At 37.0% G+C, this 19,412-nt stretch overlaps 1 protein-coding gene across 2 annotated transcripts; it reads left to right on the top strand.

Annotated features, from left to right (window-relative positions):
- The first annotated feature begins 1,225 nt into the window (after positions 1-1,225).
- Positions 1,226-17,600, top strand: KLRK1 (killer cell lectin like receptor K1). Of its 2 annotated transcripts, none has more exons than XM_051850262.3 (8): positions 1,226-1,363; positions 2,312-2,415; positions 3,663-3,770; positions 11,280-11,372; positions 11,584-11,619; positions 12,560-12,711; positions 13,605-13,708; positions 16,477-17,298. In XM_051850262.3, exons 2-8 carry the CDS (start codon positions 2,373-2,375, stop codon positions 16,625-16,627), a joined length of 687 nt encoding a protein of 228 aa, XP_051706222.2. In that variant the 5' UTR covers positions 1,226-1,363; positions 2,312-2,372; the 3' UTR covers positions 16,628-17,298. The 2 variants fall into 2 exon arrangements, with proteins under 2 accessions (XP_051706222.2, XP_051706221.2); XM_051850261.3 differs by having other exon boundaries at positions 1,239-1,363; positions 2,213-2,415; positions 16,477-17,600.
- Positions 17,601-19,412: the final 1,812 nt, after the last annotated feature.

Here is a 19,412-nt window from a genome sequence, read left to right as displayed (position 1 = left end):
AACTCCCTGTGTTTACCTTGATCCTGGTATTTACCTCAGATAACTCTGTAGGTGTGTTTTTGTGACTTCCCACAGGCTGTCATGTTGGCATTTGCACCAAATAAAATGGGTAAGATATTTTCAAATGCTGTTTAGATTCTATTCCTATCTCTATTTCTCAATCTTGCATTTAAGTGACAAATAATCTCAATTAAATCTAAAGTCACTAATATAAAAATAGTTTTTCAGGTAAATATGATTTAGATTTTCCCACTTAAAATCCCACATTTAAGCATCTATTAATTTTCTTTACACCAAATATTTGTAAGGATGTGGTTGAAAAAGACCATAAACACACACACACACACGCACACAAACACACACAAACACAGGGCCCAGCACTGTTGCTAATAGACTAAGCCTCTGCCTGCAGCACCAGCATCCCACATGGGCACCAGATGAAGTCCCGGCTGCTCCTCTTCTAATCCAGCTCTCTGCTGTGGCCTGAAAAATCAGCAAAAGATAGCCCAAGTGCTTGGGCCCCTGCACCCAGAAGAAGCTCCTGGCTCCTGACTTCAGATTGGCACAGTTCAGGCCTTTACAGCCATTTAGGGAGTGAACCAGCAGATTCCTTTCCTCTGTCTCTCCCTCTCTAACTCTGCCTCTCAAATAAATAAATAAAATCTTTTTAAAAAGAGAAATTTCAACCTATGTGAAGCAGCATAGTTGATTCCACTTCAACTTGTACACAGAGTGTTTAAGAAGTTTATTTAATTTCAGTCTTTGCTTATTTCTGCACAGTTCTTTTTTTTTTTTTTTTTTTTTTTTTTTGGACAGGCAGAGTGGACAGTGAGAGAGAGGGACAGAGAAGAGGGGCAACCGGGACAGAATCCGGCACCCCAACCGGGACTAGAACCCGGTGTGCCGGTGCCGCAAGGCGGAGGATTAGCCTAGTGAGCCGCGGCGCCGGCCCTGCACAGTTCTTACAATCATATTTTATGGTTACTTTCCACTTTTGATTTAGAAAGACTGTATAACCCCATCATTTGTTTATCAAAACCATGCTACTTCTTATCACTGAATTCATCATTTTCAAATGCTGAAATGTTGGTGGAACCTAGCATTTATCCATTAGTGGATGGCCACATCTCATCCACCAAATTAGCAACATTATCTGTGTAGATAAGGCGGAAGTACTGTGGTTTGTGTTGTCTCTTCACAGGAAGGCAAGATTAGAATAATATTTGTCATACATTTCTCAGGGATCAAAACTGACTGGCATCTCTGCTTTTAATTCTAAATTAAAACTCAGTGCATGTCTAAATCATCCAGTTGTATAGAAGGCTTTTATCCACAAGAATCAGGATCTTCCTTCTCCTATCAGGTGTGTGTGTGTGTGTGTGTGTGAATTGAGGCAGTATATTTCAACTACAAAAAGTCCCTAAAAATAGTTATGCTATAATGTAATTATAATTGTTTTTGAATGATGGAATGTGATTGCTGAGGACAGGAATGCTTATCATTGCTATGGTATTGTCTTTATCACTGTATCCTATGATAGTTCATTAGGACATACTTATGCAAGAATCAAAAGTTATAATATTGCAGTAAGAAGACTTGCCTATAAGCAAAACTAACAGAATGAATCTTCACATTGTGTATCGGAATAATTTAATTTCAATTTACTTCTCATATTTTAGGATTTTCTGATCTTTGGAAGGCACTTATTTTTCTTTGATATAAAATTTATGTTCAAGAAAAAACAAATTATATCAATTCCTTAATATCACGATTAAATATAAAAATAACTTTACTTTTAATATATATCTGTTATACATTTTTATTAAATAACTTCCTGAGAACTCTGCTAGATACTATAAGATATTAGTATATAAACAAGTGTGAGATTAATTTTTAATGATGATGGCATGAACAGAGATTGAACTTGAATGTACTGGGAAGAAATTCAACAAAAATTCATATATTATACCTAAATTTAGTTTTCAAAGATTATCAATAAAATAACTACAAACAGAAAAACCATGTGTGTCATTATCCAATTTCAGTGATGTGAAATATTTCTATAAATATCTTAATGTAAATGAACTAAACATACTGATTATATTTTTATGACATTTTAAAATAACAATTATTTTACAACTTAGAGAAATTTAGAAAACTAATTTTATCTTTCTATGAATAGACTTTCCATTCTTTCATCTTTTTCTTTCAGATTTGCATTGGGGAAATTTTTCTATATTTTACTTATCCAATAAAAATACGTCAGCATACAAGAACACAAAACATAAATGTCAAATTTTATTTTATTCAGAAAATCTTTGTGAATTGAAGGCTGTGGATTCCTCTTTGGGTAGAAGTACAGTCATAATTATATGATGGGGTTGATACGTGACCAGAGGTCTCATCATAGCTCGGGTATGTGTTTTCTATATCAATGTGAAGTTTTGCTTCTGGATCATTTTACGATAGCTGGAATCTTACTTAATTATATAAGTCATAGGAAAGCTTCACTTTCTGTTCATTTCATGTTCTGTTTCTTTTATATTTCAAATCAAATCTTTAACACTTGGAAGGCTTTTTTCCCTTTAATTCATTAACTACCTGTGTGAAATCACTCAGAATTTGAAGTAACTTGAAATAATGAAATGATGTTAGGATTTGGAGTCAGAAAAATTAAATTTTAATCAAACTTTTACCACTCTAGTTTTGAGACAGAGACAATCCACAGCCTCCATGCCCTTTAGGGTTCTGTTTTGTTGTTGTTATTATTATTTTTTTATTTTTCCTTTCTGAAATATAAAACAAGTCATATTTACCTTGGTGGATTTCTGTAAGAGTAAGTCAAAAGACATATATTTGAACGTATTTCTCATCCAAAGAGTGTTATAAATGACTTGTGGTTGGTAACACTGTGTTTAATGAGCATATGATTTTGACAGTCTCTTAAATTCAATTTCTTCATCCATAAAATACCTTCTCTTTCCTTCATGTAGTTAATAATTGAATTACATGCTATATGTAGTAAATGTTTAAATTTTAGGTCTAAAATATAATAGTATTATTTCATTACTAAAAGACTTAAATGATTAATATTTTAAGAAGAAAGTGAAATTATTTTTACTTGTTTTGTTCAAAGGCAAGATTATGTATTTATTTTTTATCTTAAAACCTTTGTGTGTCTTTCACTATATAGAGACTAGGGTACATTAATGCTCACCTAATATTCACCACACGATTGACACTATTGCACTAGATTTATTATATTTTAATTCATTTCAAATGTACATATTAAATGGTAAACATATATTCTTTTCCTTTTGCTATGCTTTTTATTTTTTAAGTTAGGAAACTAAAATGCAAAAGTTAAATTTTCTTACTATATCATGTCCATATTTTAATGTTAGATTTTTTTCATACTATAAGTTATGAATTAACTGAGGATTTTCTAAGAATAGCTTATTATGAAAAATATCATTTTATTTACATAAAATGCACAAACATAATAATGAAGAAATATAAAACAAAAGTACAGCCATGTTATGCTTTAAATCATCCGTTCCTGAGGTGTAGATCCGTGGAAATGGCATGTTGAATTTTTAAAATCTGTGCTCCACATGACAGAAAGGCTATTACTTGTACTGTCTCGAATTGTTTATCTCCAGAGATGAGTGAACTCCATAGTTGTGATTTTTATCTGGCAAAACGTGATACTTCTAAACGACGGAAAAGGCGAAGATTTACACCGATCACAAGCAAATGGAGAGAAAACTGTGAGTCCTGTGTTCCATTTGCCGTCTCTCGGTGTGCTGAAGTGAAATTTGGAAACTGTAAGACTAAATCCGTGACAATTATTCAGTTTATTTGAGCTTCACGAGGAAATCAAAGGCATTCACTCTAATAGAATATTGGAATGCATACTATGATTAGGTAACAAAAATGATGAAATTATTTTGTATAAAAAAATACTTTGGAAGGCGCCGCGGCTCAATAGGCTAATCCTCCACCTGTGGCGCCAGCACCCCAGGTTCTAGTCCCAGTCGGGGCACCGGATTCTGTCCCGGTTGCTCCTCTTCCAGTCCAGCTCTCTGCTATGGCCCCGGAGGGCAGTGGAGGATGGCCCAAGTGCTTGGGCCCTGCACCCCATGGGAGACCAGGAGGAAGCATCTGGCTCCTGGCTTCGGATCAGTGTGGTGCGCCGGCCACAGCAGCCTTTCGGGGGTGAACCAAGGAAGGAAGGAAGACCTTTCTTTCTGTCTCTCTCACTGTCCACTCTGCCTGTCAAAAAAAAAAAAAAAAAAACATTTTATAGGCATGAATTATGTCTGAATATCTCAGGGTTTAATGTGATTCTGTTAGAGACTAATGCACCATATTTCAGAAGGGGCTATGTTCTTGAAAAGTTCACTTTAAAATTTCTTAGGTACAAATATATTGTAATAACTCAAAGTACTATGAAAAATAAATTTGCTATATTAGTATAGGCATCATTAAATATTCAAACATTATGTAAAGCTAGGGAAATTGTATATAATGAATGGAAAAATGCTTTAATAAAATCAAGAAAAGTCTGAGAGAATTAAACAAAAACAATTTAAATAAAGTAAAATAAGCTCACTATTATTCATAACATAAATAAAATTAAAAACATTGCCATTAAATTTATACTTTAAAAATATGGGTAATATTTACTACTGAGGAAGATGTGATAGGCTCAAACATTTATTTTGGCATTATGTAAATTTGTATAACCTCTTCAGATTGAAATTGTCAGTCATTACACAAATTTTAAATGCACCTGCCCTTCACCTAGCAACTACCACAATGGAGATTCCTTCTAAAAGAGGACCCAGAAGAGCCCAGAGCCTTGACATAGTGGGTTAAGTCACCACCTGCAACACCAGCGTCTCATATGGGCATCAGTTTGAGTTCCAGCTGCTCTGCTTTTGATCCACCTCTCTGATAACGTACCTAGGAAAGCAAGAAAAGACAACCCAAGTACTGGGACATTTATCCTTAGGGAGTCCCAGGTGGAGTTCTTACTCCTGGCTTCAGCCTTGCCCAGCCTTGACCATTGCTGCCATTTGGGGGATGAACCAGCAGATAGAAGATTCTCTCTCCTTCTATCTCTTTTCTCTCTCTTTTTTCTCTCTCTCCCTCTCTCTCTCTGTCACCCTGCCTTTCAAATGAATAAATCTTTGAAACAAAAAATTCAAAACTATGCACAAATATGTAGGAAATATGCCATTATTTCTAACAGCAAAAACTAACAACTTAAAAATTCATTGGAAAAATTATGTCTATCAATAATTAGATTTTTCTGGATAAAATACAATGTAGTTATTTATGCCTGGAAATAATTACTGGGTTATTGTATTAAATGAAAACCAATCCACAGATACTTTATATGATCTCTTGAATACATATTTTTAAAATGTGGCTCAGAGGGGCTGTCTGTATTTATTATCATATCAACATAGAAAATGTTAAAATGATGAAGGTGATTTATTCTCTGGAGTGACTTGGAGAAGCTCAGGAGGATATGCTACATCTTCGTACTTTCATTTTTTTAATCATTTACAGAAACCTATGTTACCTTTTCTGAGAAAAGCAGAAATGTGCCGGCCTGCGGCACAATGAACTGGGTCTTCCTGAAACAGAGAGTGGGAATGCGGGGACAAGGACGCAAAGAATGGAGCCAAGACAAGTCCTGATCAAGGCTCGTTTATTGAATAAATGCAGTAGTATTTAAACATGACCAGTTGTTTACAAGGAGGAGCACAAAAGATTTACATATCAAAACGGCTCTTAAGGTTACAATAAAAACACTTAGGTGATAAATGAAGGTTACAGGTGTGACTGATTATTTGTATCATCTCTTGTGAAAGGTTTAGGTTCCTCCTGCCTCTTCCCGGAATCTCCCCTAGCCTAATTGTCTGTGCCGGGAAGTCTCCATTCATATGTTTAAGTGTAAACAAAGGGAGTGACTACCTGTGGCTGCCCACATCTCCCCCTTTTTTTATTTTTTGAGGCACTGTTCCTGTCTTAGGTTGCCCGTGTCTCTTCTTGTCCTTACCCGTCATTGGACACCCCAGACATTCTCTAAGGCTCCTGTCTTAGGTTGGTACAAGGAGACTGAGTCTTACCCGTCATTGGAATTCAATGCCATCCTTTTTGGCTCAGGGGTGAAGCTGTGAATGCAACTTTAAAATCTCAGACCAAACGGTACCAAATGGCACAGAGAGGCCTTGGAATATACAGGGGAGCCACAGGCAAAAAGGCAGGAGCAGCAATAAAGGACCCAGCAACATCAAAAGCCAGTGGGTCCATTGAGATCCACCAAAAGAAAAGACATTAGTTAGAAACATATGCTGAAGTTCACCTTTTAGCTGCTGTACCAGATATTTTATGTAAGGAACATTATTTGAGATAATAATCAAGTCACAGCTTATAAGATCTTTCAGTAGTAAGTAGTTAATGGCAGCTAAATGTAGCCAGAAATTGCTACTTTCAACAGAGAAGGAGGAATTGACCATAAGAGTTACTTCAACAGTTTTGACCAATACATCAACCAGGCTTCTTTTCTAGAATTGACAAAGGTAAAAAGTCTGTCAATGTGACCAGTTTTGATATGCTAAAATCAGTATTTTCCCTTTTCGATTGATCAGTCACATTAAGCCATTGGTTTTCAACTATAACCCTCCCAGTACGGAACAAGGTTTGATTGTTCCTTACCCATTGTACAAATTCTGCTGTTTTAATTCCATTATCATAAGTGCATGAACAATTTTGAACTACTGGTGCGCACCAACGGAGTCCATGGCCTAGGCTTAGTTTGATGTGAGCTGGCAAGCTTCATTCATCTTCAGGGGGATCCCGATCAGCAATGTTATCATAATGAAGATCAAGGGGTTGCTTCGTGACATTGTCTGTTTGCCGCACAAGTCGCTCAGGTAACCATCGTACTCCATTGTCTTTTTGCGAGAGTATAGAAACATGTCCACATCCCCATATTAAAACAGGGTCAGGTCCATACCATTGAGCAGTTAGAGGGTCTTTCCACTTCACGTAGACTTGTTGTCTTTCGGTTTCAGGATGCCAGTGCCGATCAGCTGCAGATTTCCCTTGATTATCCAGTATTAAAAAAAATTTAAAATGAAAAGAGTATGTGATAGCCATTTTTGTGGGGAATATGCCATGGTCCAGTATTCCCCCTTTTTTATTTTTTGTAAATAATTTTTAATGCGGCATGTGCTCGTTCCACAATACCTTGTCCCTGGGGATTATAAGGAATCCCGGTGATGAGAGATGTGGAAGTTAGTACAGAAGTGCTTAAAAGAGTTGGAAGTATACGCTGGGCCATTATCAGTTTTTATCTGTATAGGGGTTCCTAGAACAGCAAAGGCCTGAAGGCAATGAGATGTTTGGCAGCCTCGCCGCATTGCGGGGTGGCAAAAACAAAACCTGAACATGTATCTAAAGAGACATGTATGTATTTTAGTTTACCAAATTCAGGGAAATGGGTAACATCCATCTGCCAAAGCTGATTAGGCATAAAACCTCTAGGATTTACACCATAGTGAGGGACTGGGAGAAATGTGACACAGGAAGGGCAGGATTTTACAATTTGCCTTGCCTGTTCCCGGGTGATTCCCTATCTTACTGGTAAGGTCTGGGCATTGAGGTGATGCAAATCATGACCACGGGACGCTTTTTAGACTTTGTCAGTCCCTCGTTATAGGATCTGGCTACTGAGCCAGAGACTGGAGCAGCTAGAAAGAAACACGTTTATAGCTGAAGTTTAGCATCATTTCACATCTTGGCACCACTTTTAATCTAAACACCCCAATTGGTTATTATCTCTGCAAGATGAGAGATATATCTTTTGACATCTCCAGGGGCCCTCTGGAGGTATCAAAAGTCCAGAAAATTTAAAACTTTGATTTTCAGAAAGTCTGTTAAAGGTGCCAAGAGAATTTAGAGTATCTGGTCAAAATAGAATTCCTTAACATTTAGTCAGGGCAATTTTAACACTTTTAGATCACATCTGATCATAATGTTATTTAACATAACTTTTTAAGACTTAATGCTTTTTATCAATCATAACTTAACAGACAATAGAGTACACAGATTACTTTGGCAGAATATGGATTCTATGTTTCTTGTTGAATAAACCGGAAATAAAAACCTTGGATGTAGGAATTAGCACACGAAATTATCACATAACTCAGAACTATTTAACAGAGTTAAAAAGAGCTTACACAACCTAACTTTAGAAATGGCAGAGTAACTGATTAAGCAGACACTGTTAAAAAGAGACGTTACAGTTTTTGCAACAACAGATTTTAAGATTTACAATTGAGACCATTTCCAGATAATTACTAACATTAGTACACATTTTAAAAAATCCCATTGTTATAACAGAAGATCATACTTCAACTTTAGGTTAGTGTAATTTTGGCATTAACATTTAACTTATAGAAAACTCTGTAAACAATGTTTTAAAATCGTAAACTTTTTACAACTTTTCATGACTTGCTCACACCTTCTGAAACTTTATACCTGTAGTTAGTTTTACAGTCTTGAATTGTCATGTGTGGACAACCTATGAGAATACATGCTGACAAACTTAAACAGTCTCTCTTATCAAATTTAAGATGTTAAAAGTATACATAATACATTTTTCATGTTTTACTTAGCACTGATGCTTAGATGACTTAAGACACTGAGTTATTAATGAATACCACACCATTATCTGAATTAAAAGTCAAAATTACATTTCCATGCTTTTAAGTAACATGAGGATAACACCACTTGAGCAGCAAACACAGTCACTAGTGCATATTTACAACTTTGAAAAGATCTTCATCCTTAAGAGAAACAAGTTTAAAGCATATCAAAGACATGTAAAACTGAGTAAGCAAACCAAAGGGCGTTTGCATTAGCCCAATTTTCTGAACCAATCTATATTGGCTTACTTTAGTTAACAACATAAAGGCTTGTATACAAAGATTTTACTCTCATTTTTATAAGACTACTCTAGCTGAAAAGCAAAAACATGAATACAACATAGATATGACATCATTTACTATTTACTACATTTTAATACACTTTGTATAATTTGAATTGACTCAAACAGCTGTTACTTTAACAAAGTTAGTCTCATCCTTTGAGAGTTCCAGGGATCCGACTGGAAGCCCCAAAGTTGAAAGACTCGGTTTAGAATTTTAACTATCAGTGAGTCAAACCATTTTAGTCAAAAATTAGTACGTTTAACCAAGGCTGTGGGCTAGATCTGATCAGTGTTAGGTAATCACTCAAACATTAAAGACAGGCAAATAACGTAAACAGTTTCGTATTGTAGTTTTTCCAATCAAGACTCATACTGGCAATAGAAAAATGCGAAACCTTCAAGACACATGAAAACTCTCAGATAAGTTAGCTACAGCAGTACAGAAAAGAGTTGATTATCAGCGTATGAGCCCATTGCTTTAAGTTTTTATTAACTGTAAAGAGAAAAACCCATCAAGTTGGAAAGGGTTAATGGATTAAGGTTCTTGCTCCCTTAGATAAGGCCAGCAGTAGCCAGAGGCACTTCCCCTGCCCCCCTCCTAGTGAGGAGGTTATTGAATTGGAAATGGAGACTAAAAAAGCTGCCCTGAGGAGCCCTTTCCCAAGAGATATCTGGCTAAGCCTGCATGGGTGCGGTAGGACACTTTGGCTGGAATAGAGTGTAGAGAAAGGCTGTGGTCCCTCATTTACAGGGAAGACTGCACATGCCGGGGCCTAGCAGGGCTGGCCGTGGGGTTGGGTAGGTACGCCCAAGAGTGCTGGGAACCTCCATAGCGCCTAGTCTAATTAAAACAGCCACCAAGTTGAGATCTTAAACCAGAGCCAGATCCAATCAGGGCTACTGCAACCACTCAATTAAAACAGATAAGTAATAGCGTACAAAAGCTTTTCAAGACATACCGGAACTACCATAAGCTGCAAAGATGGAAAAACATTTATCAGGTTGGAAAGGGTTATTGAATCAAGACTTTTCTCTAGGTCAAGATACCTGTGGAATTTTTCCTCTCTCTTTCTCCTGGCCATAGGTATAGGGAGCAGTGGGCTCATATGCATCACAAGCAGATTTTCAATCTTTTAACATTTTAAAGGGGACTGGATGGTGACTGGCATTTCTTGGCCATCTTCTGTATATACTTTCACTGGAAAAGCATCAAAAGATTTTGGCTTCCTCCTGGCCTTGCTGTGCTGCTTTTCTCAGGGTTTGAGTGACATTCTTTTTAAGATATTTGGCAAACATTCCCCTTCTTGACAAAGGGATAATTTTTTATCATTATTTTTTATAAATAATTTAAAGGGAGGGGCGGAGGGAGTAACTTTTTCCATAGAACTAGAGGATCGGCAGGATCGATTATCCTCGCCATCACAGCTTCTGGCTTCCTCAGTTTTCTCATGTCCTCCCGATGCATCTCATCTACAAGGCCTTCTTCAATAAACCAAGGACATGAAATTTCTATGGTTTCTATAAATTGCTCTATTACTTTCTTTTTTAACCCTATTCCTTGCGTCTGCAATAATGCCTTCACTGCCTTTACTACTGGGGGATTTTTCCCGATGCTTGTCCCATAATGCCTGCTCAAAATAAATCTCCACAATTTTGGTGTCGGGTACTCACCACAAATTGTATACCTCTATAGTCACGACTCCGTGAATCCAGGTTCCTCACTGCTTCTCTAATTCTCAGGTCCCACGTTCGGGCGCCATTTGTGCCGGCCTGCGGCACAATGAACTGGGTCTTCCTGAAACAGAGAGTGGGAATGCGGGGACAAGGACGCAAAGAATGGAGCCAAGACAAGTCCTGATCAAGGCTCGTTTATTGAATAAATGCAGTAGTATTTAAACATGACCAGTTGTTTACAAGGAGGAGCACAAAAGATTTACATATCAAAACGGCTCTTAAGGTTACAATAAAAACACTTAGGTGATAAATGAAGGTTACAGGTGTGACTGATTATTTGTATCATCTCTTGTGAAAGGTTTAGGTTCCTCCTGCCTCTTCCCGGAATCTCCCCTAGCCTAATTGTCTGTGCCGGGAAGTCTCCATTCATATGTTTAAGTGTAAACAAAGGGAGTGACTACCTGTGGCTGCCCACACAGAAATACTTACATTTTCTCCTCATATAAAACACCCCAGTGTTTATGTTACACACAAGGATGCCTGGATTGTTTATCTTTCTCTTTATGATCTTTTTCTTGCTGTTTTTCTTTGACAGCACCTTCAATTATTTTGGCCCATTTTGTTGCTGTAGCCATGGGGATCCGTTTCATTGTAATGGTAACAATATGGAGTGCTATATTCATGAGTGGTAAGTAACAGATATATAGCACCACATTGTTGATATAACACCTGTAATGCATTCCCTTAATCAGAAGTCAGAAGCAGAAAAACATAAACTAACAATATTGAATGTGTCCTTATATTTTCCTTATTAGTCTAGACATGTGTAGGCTATTTTTGCTTGGCTTATGAGTGGCAAACAACACAAACCTTTTTAATGATTATGTTTTTCTTAATAGAATTATTGAACAAAGAAGTTCCAGTTTCTTCTAATGGTAAGTGATTATTTTGAAGTGATATTTTGAAGCACCCTTGTATGCGTTGAAAGTCCCGTGCAGCATAAATGTGTTTCAGCCAATGACAGAGTGTGTATACCATGACAGTCCCAAAAACCTACTACAGAAATGAAAGATCTATATCACCTGTGATGTCATAGCCTTCATAATGTCTGGCACTACACATTAACCAGATTGTGGTTCTGCTGCTGTAAGCACACCTGCTGTGCTGCCAGTTATACAAATTTGTAGCACATATGTTATGTGCAGTGTATAATACCCGATACTGACACTAAATGACTATGTTGCTTGTCAGCTTATTATTCTTTTAATCCTTACTTTAAAGTACACTAGTTCTTACATGAGAAAATAGATTACTGCAGAGCTTACTGCGTTACACCAGCAGCAGCCTTATACTCTCATGTTTAATGCATCTCTTGATTGCATCATTTTCTCTTGTGCTTGATTTAATCTTGGGTTGTTTTGTCCATCATGACCCTAGCCATACTGACTGTGAGTTTACCTTAAGTGTATAATATACTGGCACAAATGTTAATGCTATGTAATGTTAACACAATGAAAAAATGCCTAAGGACACATTTCTCAGAACTTGTTTCCACTTTTAAGTGACACATGACTGTACATGTGCTATGATGTGTGTACCCATTGACAATAAACAGGGAAGCTGAAAAAACATGCCCCTTGTCCATATTTAACTGTTTTTTAAATATTGAGGGAGCACTTGTAAAAAGTAGATGGTATTTAGTTTTGACATCTCCCTGTCTATGAATGTGTCTGTACACATGTATCCCTGTATAAGACCATAATGGTTTAATTACTTGGAATTTTAGAATTGGAATGAGGATGATATTTACTTCGTCTAGACAAAAATCTGCTATAATGTTCATATGTATAAAATCAATAATATATTCTCTCCTAGAAAGTTACTGTGGCCCATGTTCTAAAGACTGGATATATTATAGAAATAGTTGCTACTGGTTTTCTAATGAGCGCAAAAGCTGGTACCAGAGCCAAGCTTCTTGTATATATCAAAATTCCAGCCTTCTGAAGATATACAGTAGAGTGGACCAGGTTGAGTATTTAATTCCCTTTCCTATATTTAATCTTAACATATAAGGTATGGAAAAAAAAAAGACCTAAATGAAAGATCTCTGTGAGTGAAATCCCAGTGGAAAGAACAGGTCTTCAAAGAAGGAGGTACCTTTCTCTGAAGGGAGGAGAAAAACTCCACTTTGACTATGACCTTGTCTAAATAAGATAAGAGTCGGAGAACTCAAAAGGCTTCCATAGCCTTGGAAACTCATGACTGGGGCATAGGGAGATTACTGATGCCATAAACAGGAGTGTCAATTTGTAAAGTCAACAACAGGAGTCACTGTGCACTTACTCCTCATGTAGGATCTCTGTCCTTAATGTGCTGTACATTGAGGCTTAATGCTATAACGAGTACTCAAACAGTATATTTCACTTTGTGTTTCTATGTGGGTGCAAACTGTTGAAATCTTTACTTAATGTATACTAAACTGATCTTCTGTATATATAGAAAATTTAAAATGAATCTTGATATGAATGGAAGGGGAGAGAGAGTGGGAAAGGGGAGGGTTGCGGGTGGGAGGGAAGTCATGGAGGGGGGGTGATGCCAATGTAGTCCATCAGCTGTACTTTGGAAATCTATATTCATTAAATAAAAGTTAAAAAAAATATAAGGTAACTCATTGGAATATGAGCCTGGAACATATGAATGGCACTCAGATTTAGATATTTTAATATAACACCCAAATATTTCTGCATTAAAAATAAGAAAGCACAGAAATCATAGATGCTGGTGTATGAGTCACTTACGGTAACTAGAGACAGAATACATTTTTCCCAGGAGCAATAAAATTGATTAAATGTTGTGGCCTTGTGTTTACTAACATTCTGAGCACTGATTTAACATGTAGGTTATTTGTGGTTTCAAATAGGATTTTTTAAAATTGATCAAGTCATATCATTGGATGGGACTAGTACAAATCCCAACAAATGGATCGTGGCAGTGGGAAGATGGCTCGATTCTCTCAACTGACATGTAAGTCTCTGGGCCAGTAGTTGTGGATTTGTTTCTGTGTTATCCCAGGATCACTCATCTAATACATCTTCTTTTGCAGGAGACCCCCATATACTAGTAGGTTTAGTAAAAAAATGCTTAGTTCCCAAACTTAAGAGAAAGTGTTGCAGAGTAGCTGATCTGAATAACAATGAGTAGCATAAATTGTTTACTGCCTACTAAGTCTCTTGCAAGATAGATGTCCGTTTCATAGATTAGGAAGTTAAAGTAGTAGACCTAAGTATCACATGCACTTTTTGGTATTTATTACCAGATTCTTTGAGATACGATTGACATGTATTGATAAGTTTTGACAAATGATGTATCCATAATACAATTAACAACATCATGAAAATTAATATATTACCTGCAAACCTTCCCTTGTGAGCTTTTGTAAGTTTCTTTTGTGCTCTTCCCTTCATTCCTCTTTTCTTTCCAGGTAACTAATCTGTTTTCTGTAATTATAGATTAAGTTTCCACTAATACATTTTAATATAAATGGAGCCTAAAGAATATATTTGAATGTCTTTTTTTTAACTTGGCATAATTACCTTGAGATTTAACCACCTCACAGTGTGAGTAAAGAGTTAATTATTTTTATTCTTGATAAGTATTCCATATGGATATAGCGCAGTTTGTTTATCTTTTTTCTTTGGTATATATTTAAATAGTTCCTCCTTGCTGACTATTGCAAATAAAGGTGCTTGCTGTGAACATTTACGGCAAGTATGTGTATGAACATGAATTTCCTTTCTCTTATACTGATTCCAGAGAATAGAATGTCTGTATCATAAAATAGACAAAAGCGGCTGGCTCCGCGGCTCAATAGGCTAATCCTCTGCCTAGCGGCGCCGGCACACGGGGTTCTAGTCCCAGTTGGGGCGCCGGATTCTGTCCCCGTTGCCCCTCTTCCAGGCCAGCTCTCTGCTATGGCCTGAGAGTGCAGTGGAGGATGGCCCAAGTCCTCGGGCCCTGCACCCCATGGGAGACCAGGAGAAGCACCTGGCTCCTGGCTTGGGATCAGCGCAGTGCGCCGGCCGCAGCGCACCAGCCGCAGCAGCCATTGGAGGGTGAACCAATGGCAAAAGGAAGACCTTTCTCTCTGCCTCTTTCTCTCTCTCACTGTCCACTCTGCCTGTCAAAAAAAAAAAATAGACAAAAGCTTAGCGTTTTAAGAAAATGTCAATCTTATCCAAAGTGGTCATGAAATTTTGCAAATGTTACACTCCTTCCAACAGCATGTGAGAGCTCTAGTGGCTGCACATCCTGGTCTACCCTTGATATAAGCAGTCTTTTACATTTAGACATTCTAATAGATGTAAATTGGCATCTCATTGTGGTTTTCACTTGCATTTCTCTACTGACTAATGAGGCTGAGAATCATCCTTTGTGCATATCATTTTTAAATGTTCTAATTCACTGATTTCTGCTCTGATCCTATTTTTCTTATTCTGAATTAAATTTGCTTTCTTTTTTCTAATTTCTTATGATGAAAGTTGAGATAGTGATTTGAAAACTTCCTTCTTTTCTAATAAATTTTCTTGCTATCAATATATGAGGTAATTTGGAAACTTCCCTGAATATCTTGGTACTGTGTTTTCATTTATATGCAGTTAAAAATAGCTTCCAAATTCCCTTTTGCACTCTTTGTCAATTGGTATTGATTATTCAGAAGTATATCATTAGTTTTCAACATTTAAAGATTTTGGAGATACTTGGTTGTAAATTTTAAATGTAGTCCTATTTTTATCAAAGGACATACTTTATATGGCTTAAAACATCTTAAACATATTGTGATGGTTTTTAGGAAGTAAACTACAGTCTATGTTTAGAAGTGTTCTATGTGCATTTGAGCAGAACATGTTTTCTGTCATTCCTGGGTGAGTGTTCCATAAACATCACTTATGTCAAGTTGGCTGTTAGTACTCCTCAAGTCTTCCATTTCCTGCCTAATTCCTGTCTACCATGTTTTGCTTATAAATTTGTTTACTTATGTTAACTATTTCATAATTATTTAATAATAATTAAAATATTAAGACATTGGACTCTAATGATAGATATACGCTACTCCTTACAATTCAAATGGATTTTTTTGTATCTTTTTCCTTAAACCTACAGATAACAGTAGACCAGATTGTTTGTAATTTCACATGGAAGTCACATCATCTTAATCTTATATTCTCCACCTATTCAATAAGAAAAATATTCACCATTTATTTTATTAATCAGATACCTCCAAAATACACAAAATCTTGGGTTAAAATACATCAGTAGATAGATATCACCACATGAAATACACACACACACACACACACACGAGACTTTTACAGTTTATTTTAACTTATTTGCAACAACAACTATATATATGTGAGAAAAGATTATTTATTTTTACATAAAATGCATTTGTTGATTTCAAAATTGAATTCTGAGTTCATTTCTATCCTAAATATTTGTTTTTAAGTAAATATTTTAAAACATTGGTTTCATTTAGGTACATAAATGAAGAAATTTTAGACTTCAGAATTGACTAATTTTCAGTATATGAAAAATAATAATTTATACTAAAATGTTATTTTTGCCTTTATTATCTGAGTTGACTACATTTTTAGTATCTATGAATTAAAAGTGTAAGCGTGGCCCTAAAATGATGTTATTTAAATTCCTCTATCTGAAGTTAAATATAATGATTTCATTTTATGTTCCTACATTAATAAAGACATGAAAGTAATACATAATTCTCTTTAATGTAGACTACCAATTATTGAAATGCAAAATGGAAGCTGTGCAGTCTACGGCTCAAGCTTTAAAGGTTATACAGAAGACTGTTCAACTCCAAACACATACATCTGTATGCAGAGGATTGTGCAAGGAACCAATCAACCACTCCACAAAAGTGGATAGAAAAGAAATTAAATCAGTAGAAACACCACCAGCTGCAACTGAAGCAGAGAAAATGGACCTAAAGGAAAGAAGACTGTCAGACTTTGAACATCTAGGACCATATTATGGAATTATTCATCTGCTGTGAACATGTGACATTAGGAAAGACAAGAGTACCTGTCATGAAGGCTACCACTCCCACTGGAATGTTTGAGCTGATGGAGGGGAAGAGCCTTAATTTCAAAGGGCGAGGCCAACACCCAGGAGAGCTGTGAGGGAAGGTCAGCCCTACGGACCCTGAGGGGCTACACCCTATCTCCATAGGAAACTGCCACATGAGTGGGTCCTCAGTAGAGAGCCACAAGCTAGGCAGAGCTTTGCCCAGCTGTGGGGCTGAGGTTATCACCTCAATAAATCTAAAAGACAGGACTGCTGCTCCAGGACACCTGGAGGGAAAAGTATGAAGTCAGAGAGAATTATCTTTGAGACTTAAGATCTCACAGAATGTGCTGTGCTGGGTTTTGGCATGGGGACTCATCTTTCCTCCTTCCCTATATCTTTCTTTTTAATGGCAATACCTATCCCATACCAGTTTCTCCATTGCATTTTGGAAATGCATGAATTGCTTTGTTTCACATATTCATAGCTAGAAAATAATATGGTCTCAAAATAAATTTCCCTGGATATTAACCGTATCTTATTTAGATGATATTTATATGAGATTTTATACTTTAGACTTTATAGTTGTTGCTGGAAGGAGTTAAAGTCTTTGAGGTTGTTGGGATATCATGAATGCATTTTCCGTGAGAGAATGACGTGAATTTGGAGGGCTAGGAAGAGACAGACTGATTATACTTGTGTCCTTCCAATATTCCTATTTGAAATTCTATCCATCAATATTATGGTATTAGGAAGTAGGACTTTGGAGGTAATTTAGGCCATGAGGGTAGAGCCCTCTTAGTGGAATTTATGCCTTTGAAAAAGGACCCCCATGGCCGGCGCCGCGGCTCACTAGGCTAATCCTCCGCCTAGCGGCGCCGGCACCCCGGGTTCTAGTCCCGGTCGGGGCGCCGGATTCTGTCCCGGTTGCCCCTCTTCCAGGCCAGCCCTCTGCTGTGGCCAGGGAGTGCAGTGGAGGATGGCCCAGGTGCTTGGGCCCTGCACCCCTTGGGAGACCAGGAAAAGCACCTGGCTCCTGGCTCCTGCCATCGGATCAGCGCGGTGCGCTGGCCGCAGCGCGCCGGCCGCGGCAGCCATTGGAGGGTAAACCAACGGCAAAGGAAGACCTTTCTCTCTGTCTCTCTCTCTCACTGTCCACTCTGCCTGTCAAAAAAATAAAAAATAAATAAAAAATAAAAAAAAAAAGAAAAAGGACCCCCAGAGAACACTTCAGCCTTTTTTCTACCAAATGAGAAAACAAATTGAGCCTGCTACCTGGAGGGGGCCTCACCAGAACCAAGGCATTCTGGCACCCTGGTCTCTGACTTTCAACCTCCAAGACCATGAGAAATAAATTCTTATAATTTATAAACTACTCAGTCTATGGTACTTTCTTATGGTAACCCAAATGGACCAACATAGGTGGAGGAAATAGAATAACATTAGGTCCCACTGAAAATAGCAAAATATATTTTATAATATTATTGTAGAATGTCCCAACACTTGGGGAAAACATTGCCAACCAAAAAGCAGACAAAAATCTGTAGACTCTCAGAAATGAGTCAATATAGAGAGAAAACAGAAAAGCAACCACAACACTTGCCTTTACTCTGGAGGTTTCTAATAACCACGGAGAATTTCTGTTTTGATAGTTGCCATAGAGCAATAGAAAAACATAAGATACAGCTTAAGGATCACTAAAATGAAGGGTTAAATACAAGTTACACTTCTAATATTGGGATTTCCTCTAAGATACAAGTTCATACAAAGAATCAAGAAAACCAACAGTTCAGGAAATAGTTACAAAGAATCTTTACCTTTGATGAGATGAAGACAGAAATGAAAACCTCATGGAACATTTTTAACCACAAATGAGCCCTCATTTAAATTTACAGGCCAGTCAGTCAAAAATTGAAGTACAAAAGTATTGTGGTCAAAAGTTTATGTGAAGTAATTCAAAGTTAATAATGGTCTGACTGTTAACTATACCAACACTTTCAGAAGGAAAAATAACTCTAGCCCAGATATTTTTTTAAGATGTATTTATTTATTTATTTATTTGAAAGGCAGAATTACAGAGAGGCAGAGGCAGAGAGAGAGAGAGAGGTCTTCCACCTGCTGGTTCACTCTCCAGATGGCTGCAACTGTCAGGGCTGAAGCCAGCAGCCAGGAGCCAGGAGCTTCCTCTGGGTCTCTCACCCCGGTGCAGAGGCCCAAGGACTTGGGCCACCTTCTACTGCTTTCCCAGGCCACAGCAGAGAGCTGGATTGGAAGTGGAGCAACTGGGATTCAAACCAGTACCAGCACTGTAGGTGGCAGCTTTACCTGCTATGTCACTGTGCCAGCCCCCACTAGCCTGAATCTTAAAAGAATTTTGACAAATAACCTTCCAAATTTGATGAACACAATGGCAAAAATCATAAAACAGAGAAAGCAAAAGAGAGAAAAAAAGAAGAGAGAGCACTATTTTAACATTTTACTTTTTATTTTATTTTAATTTTTTAATTAATTTTAATTTTTTTATTTTAATTTATTTTAACATTTAAGTAATGTGAGTAAAGGACCAGTAGTCATCTATAGTCATTTCTTTCAGGATTTTGTTTAGTCTGAAATTTTGTTGAAATTAAGAGCTAAAATAAACAACTGG

This window comes from Oryctolagus cuniculus, chromosome 9, assembly GCF_051225735.1.
Source record: "Oryctolagus cuniculus isolate XC-2025 breed Fujian yellow rabbit chromosome 9, ASM5122573v1, whole genome shotgun sequence".
Classification (NCBI taxonomy): Eukaryota; Metazoa; Chordata; class Mammalia; order Lagomorpha; family Leporidae; genus Oryctolagus; species Oryctolagus cuniculus.
Note: the sequence above shows the minus strand (reverse complement) of the source record. Positions and strands in the feature narration are given on the sequence as shown.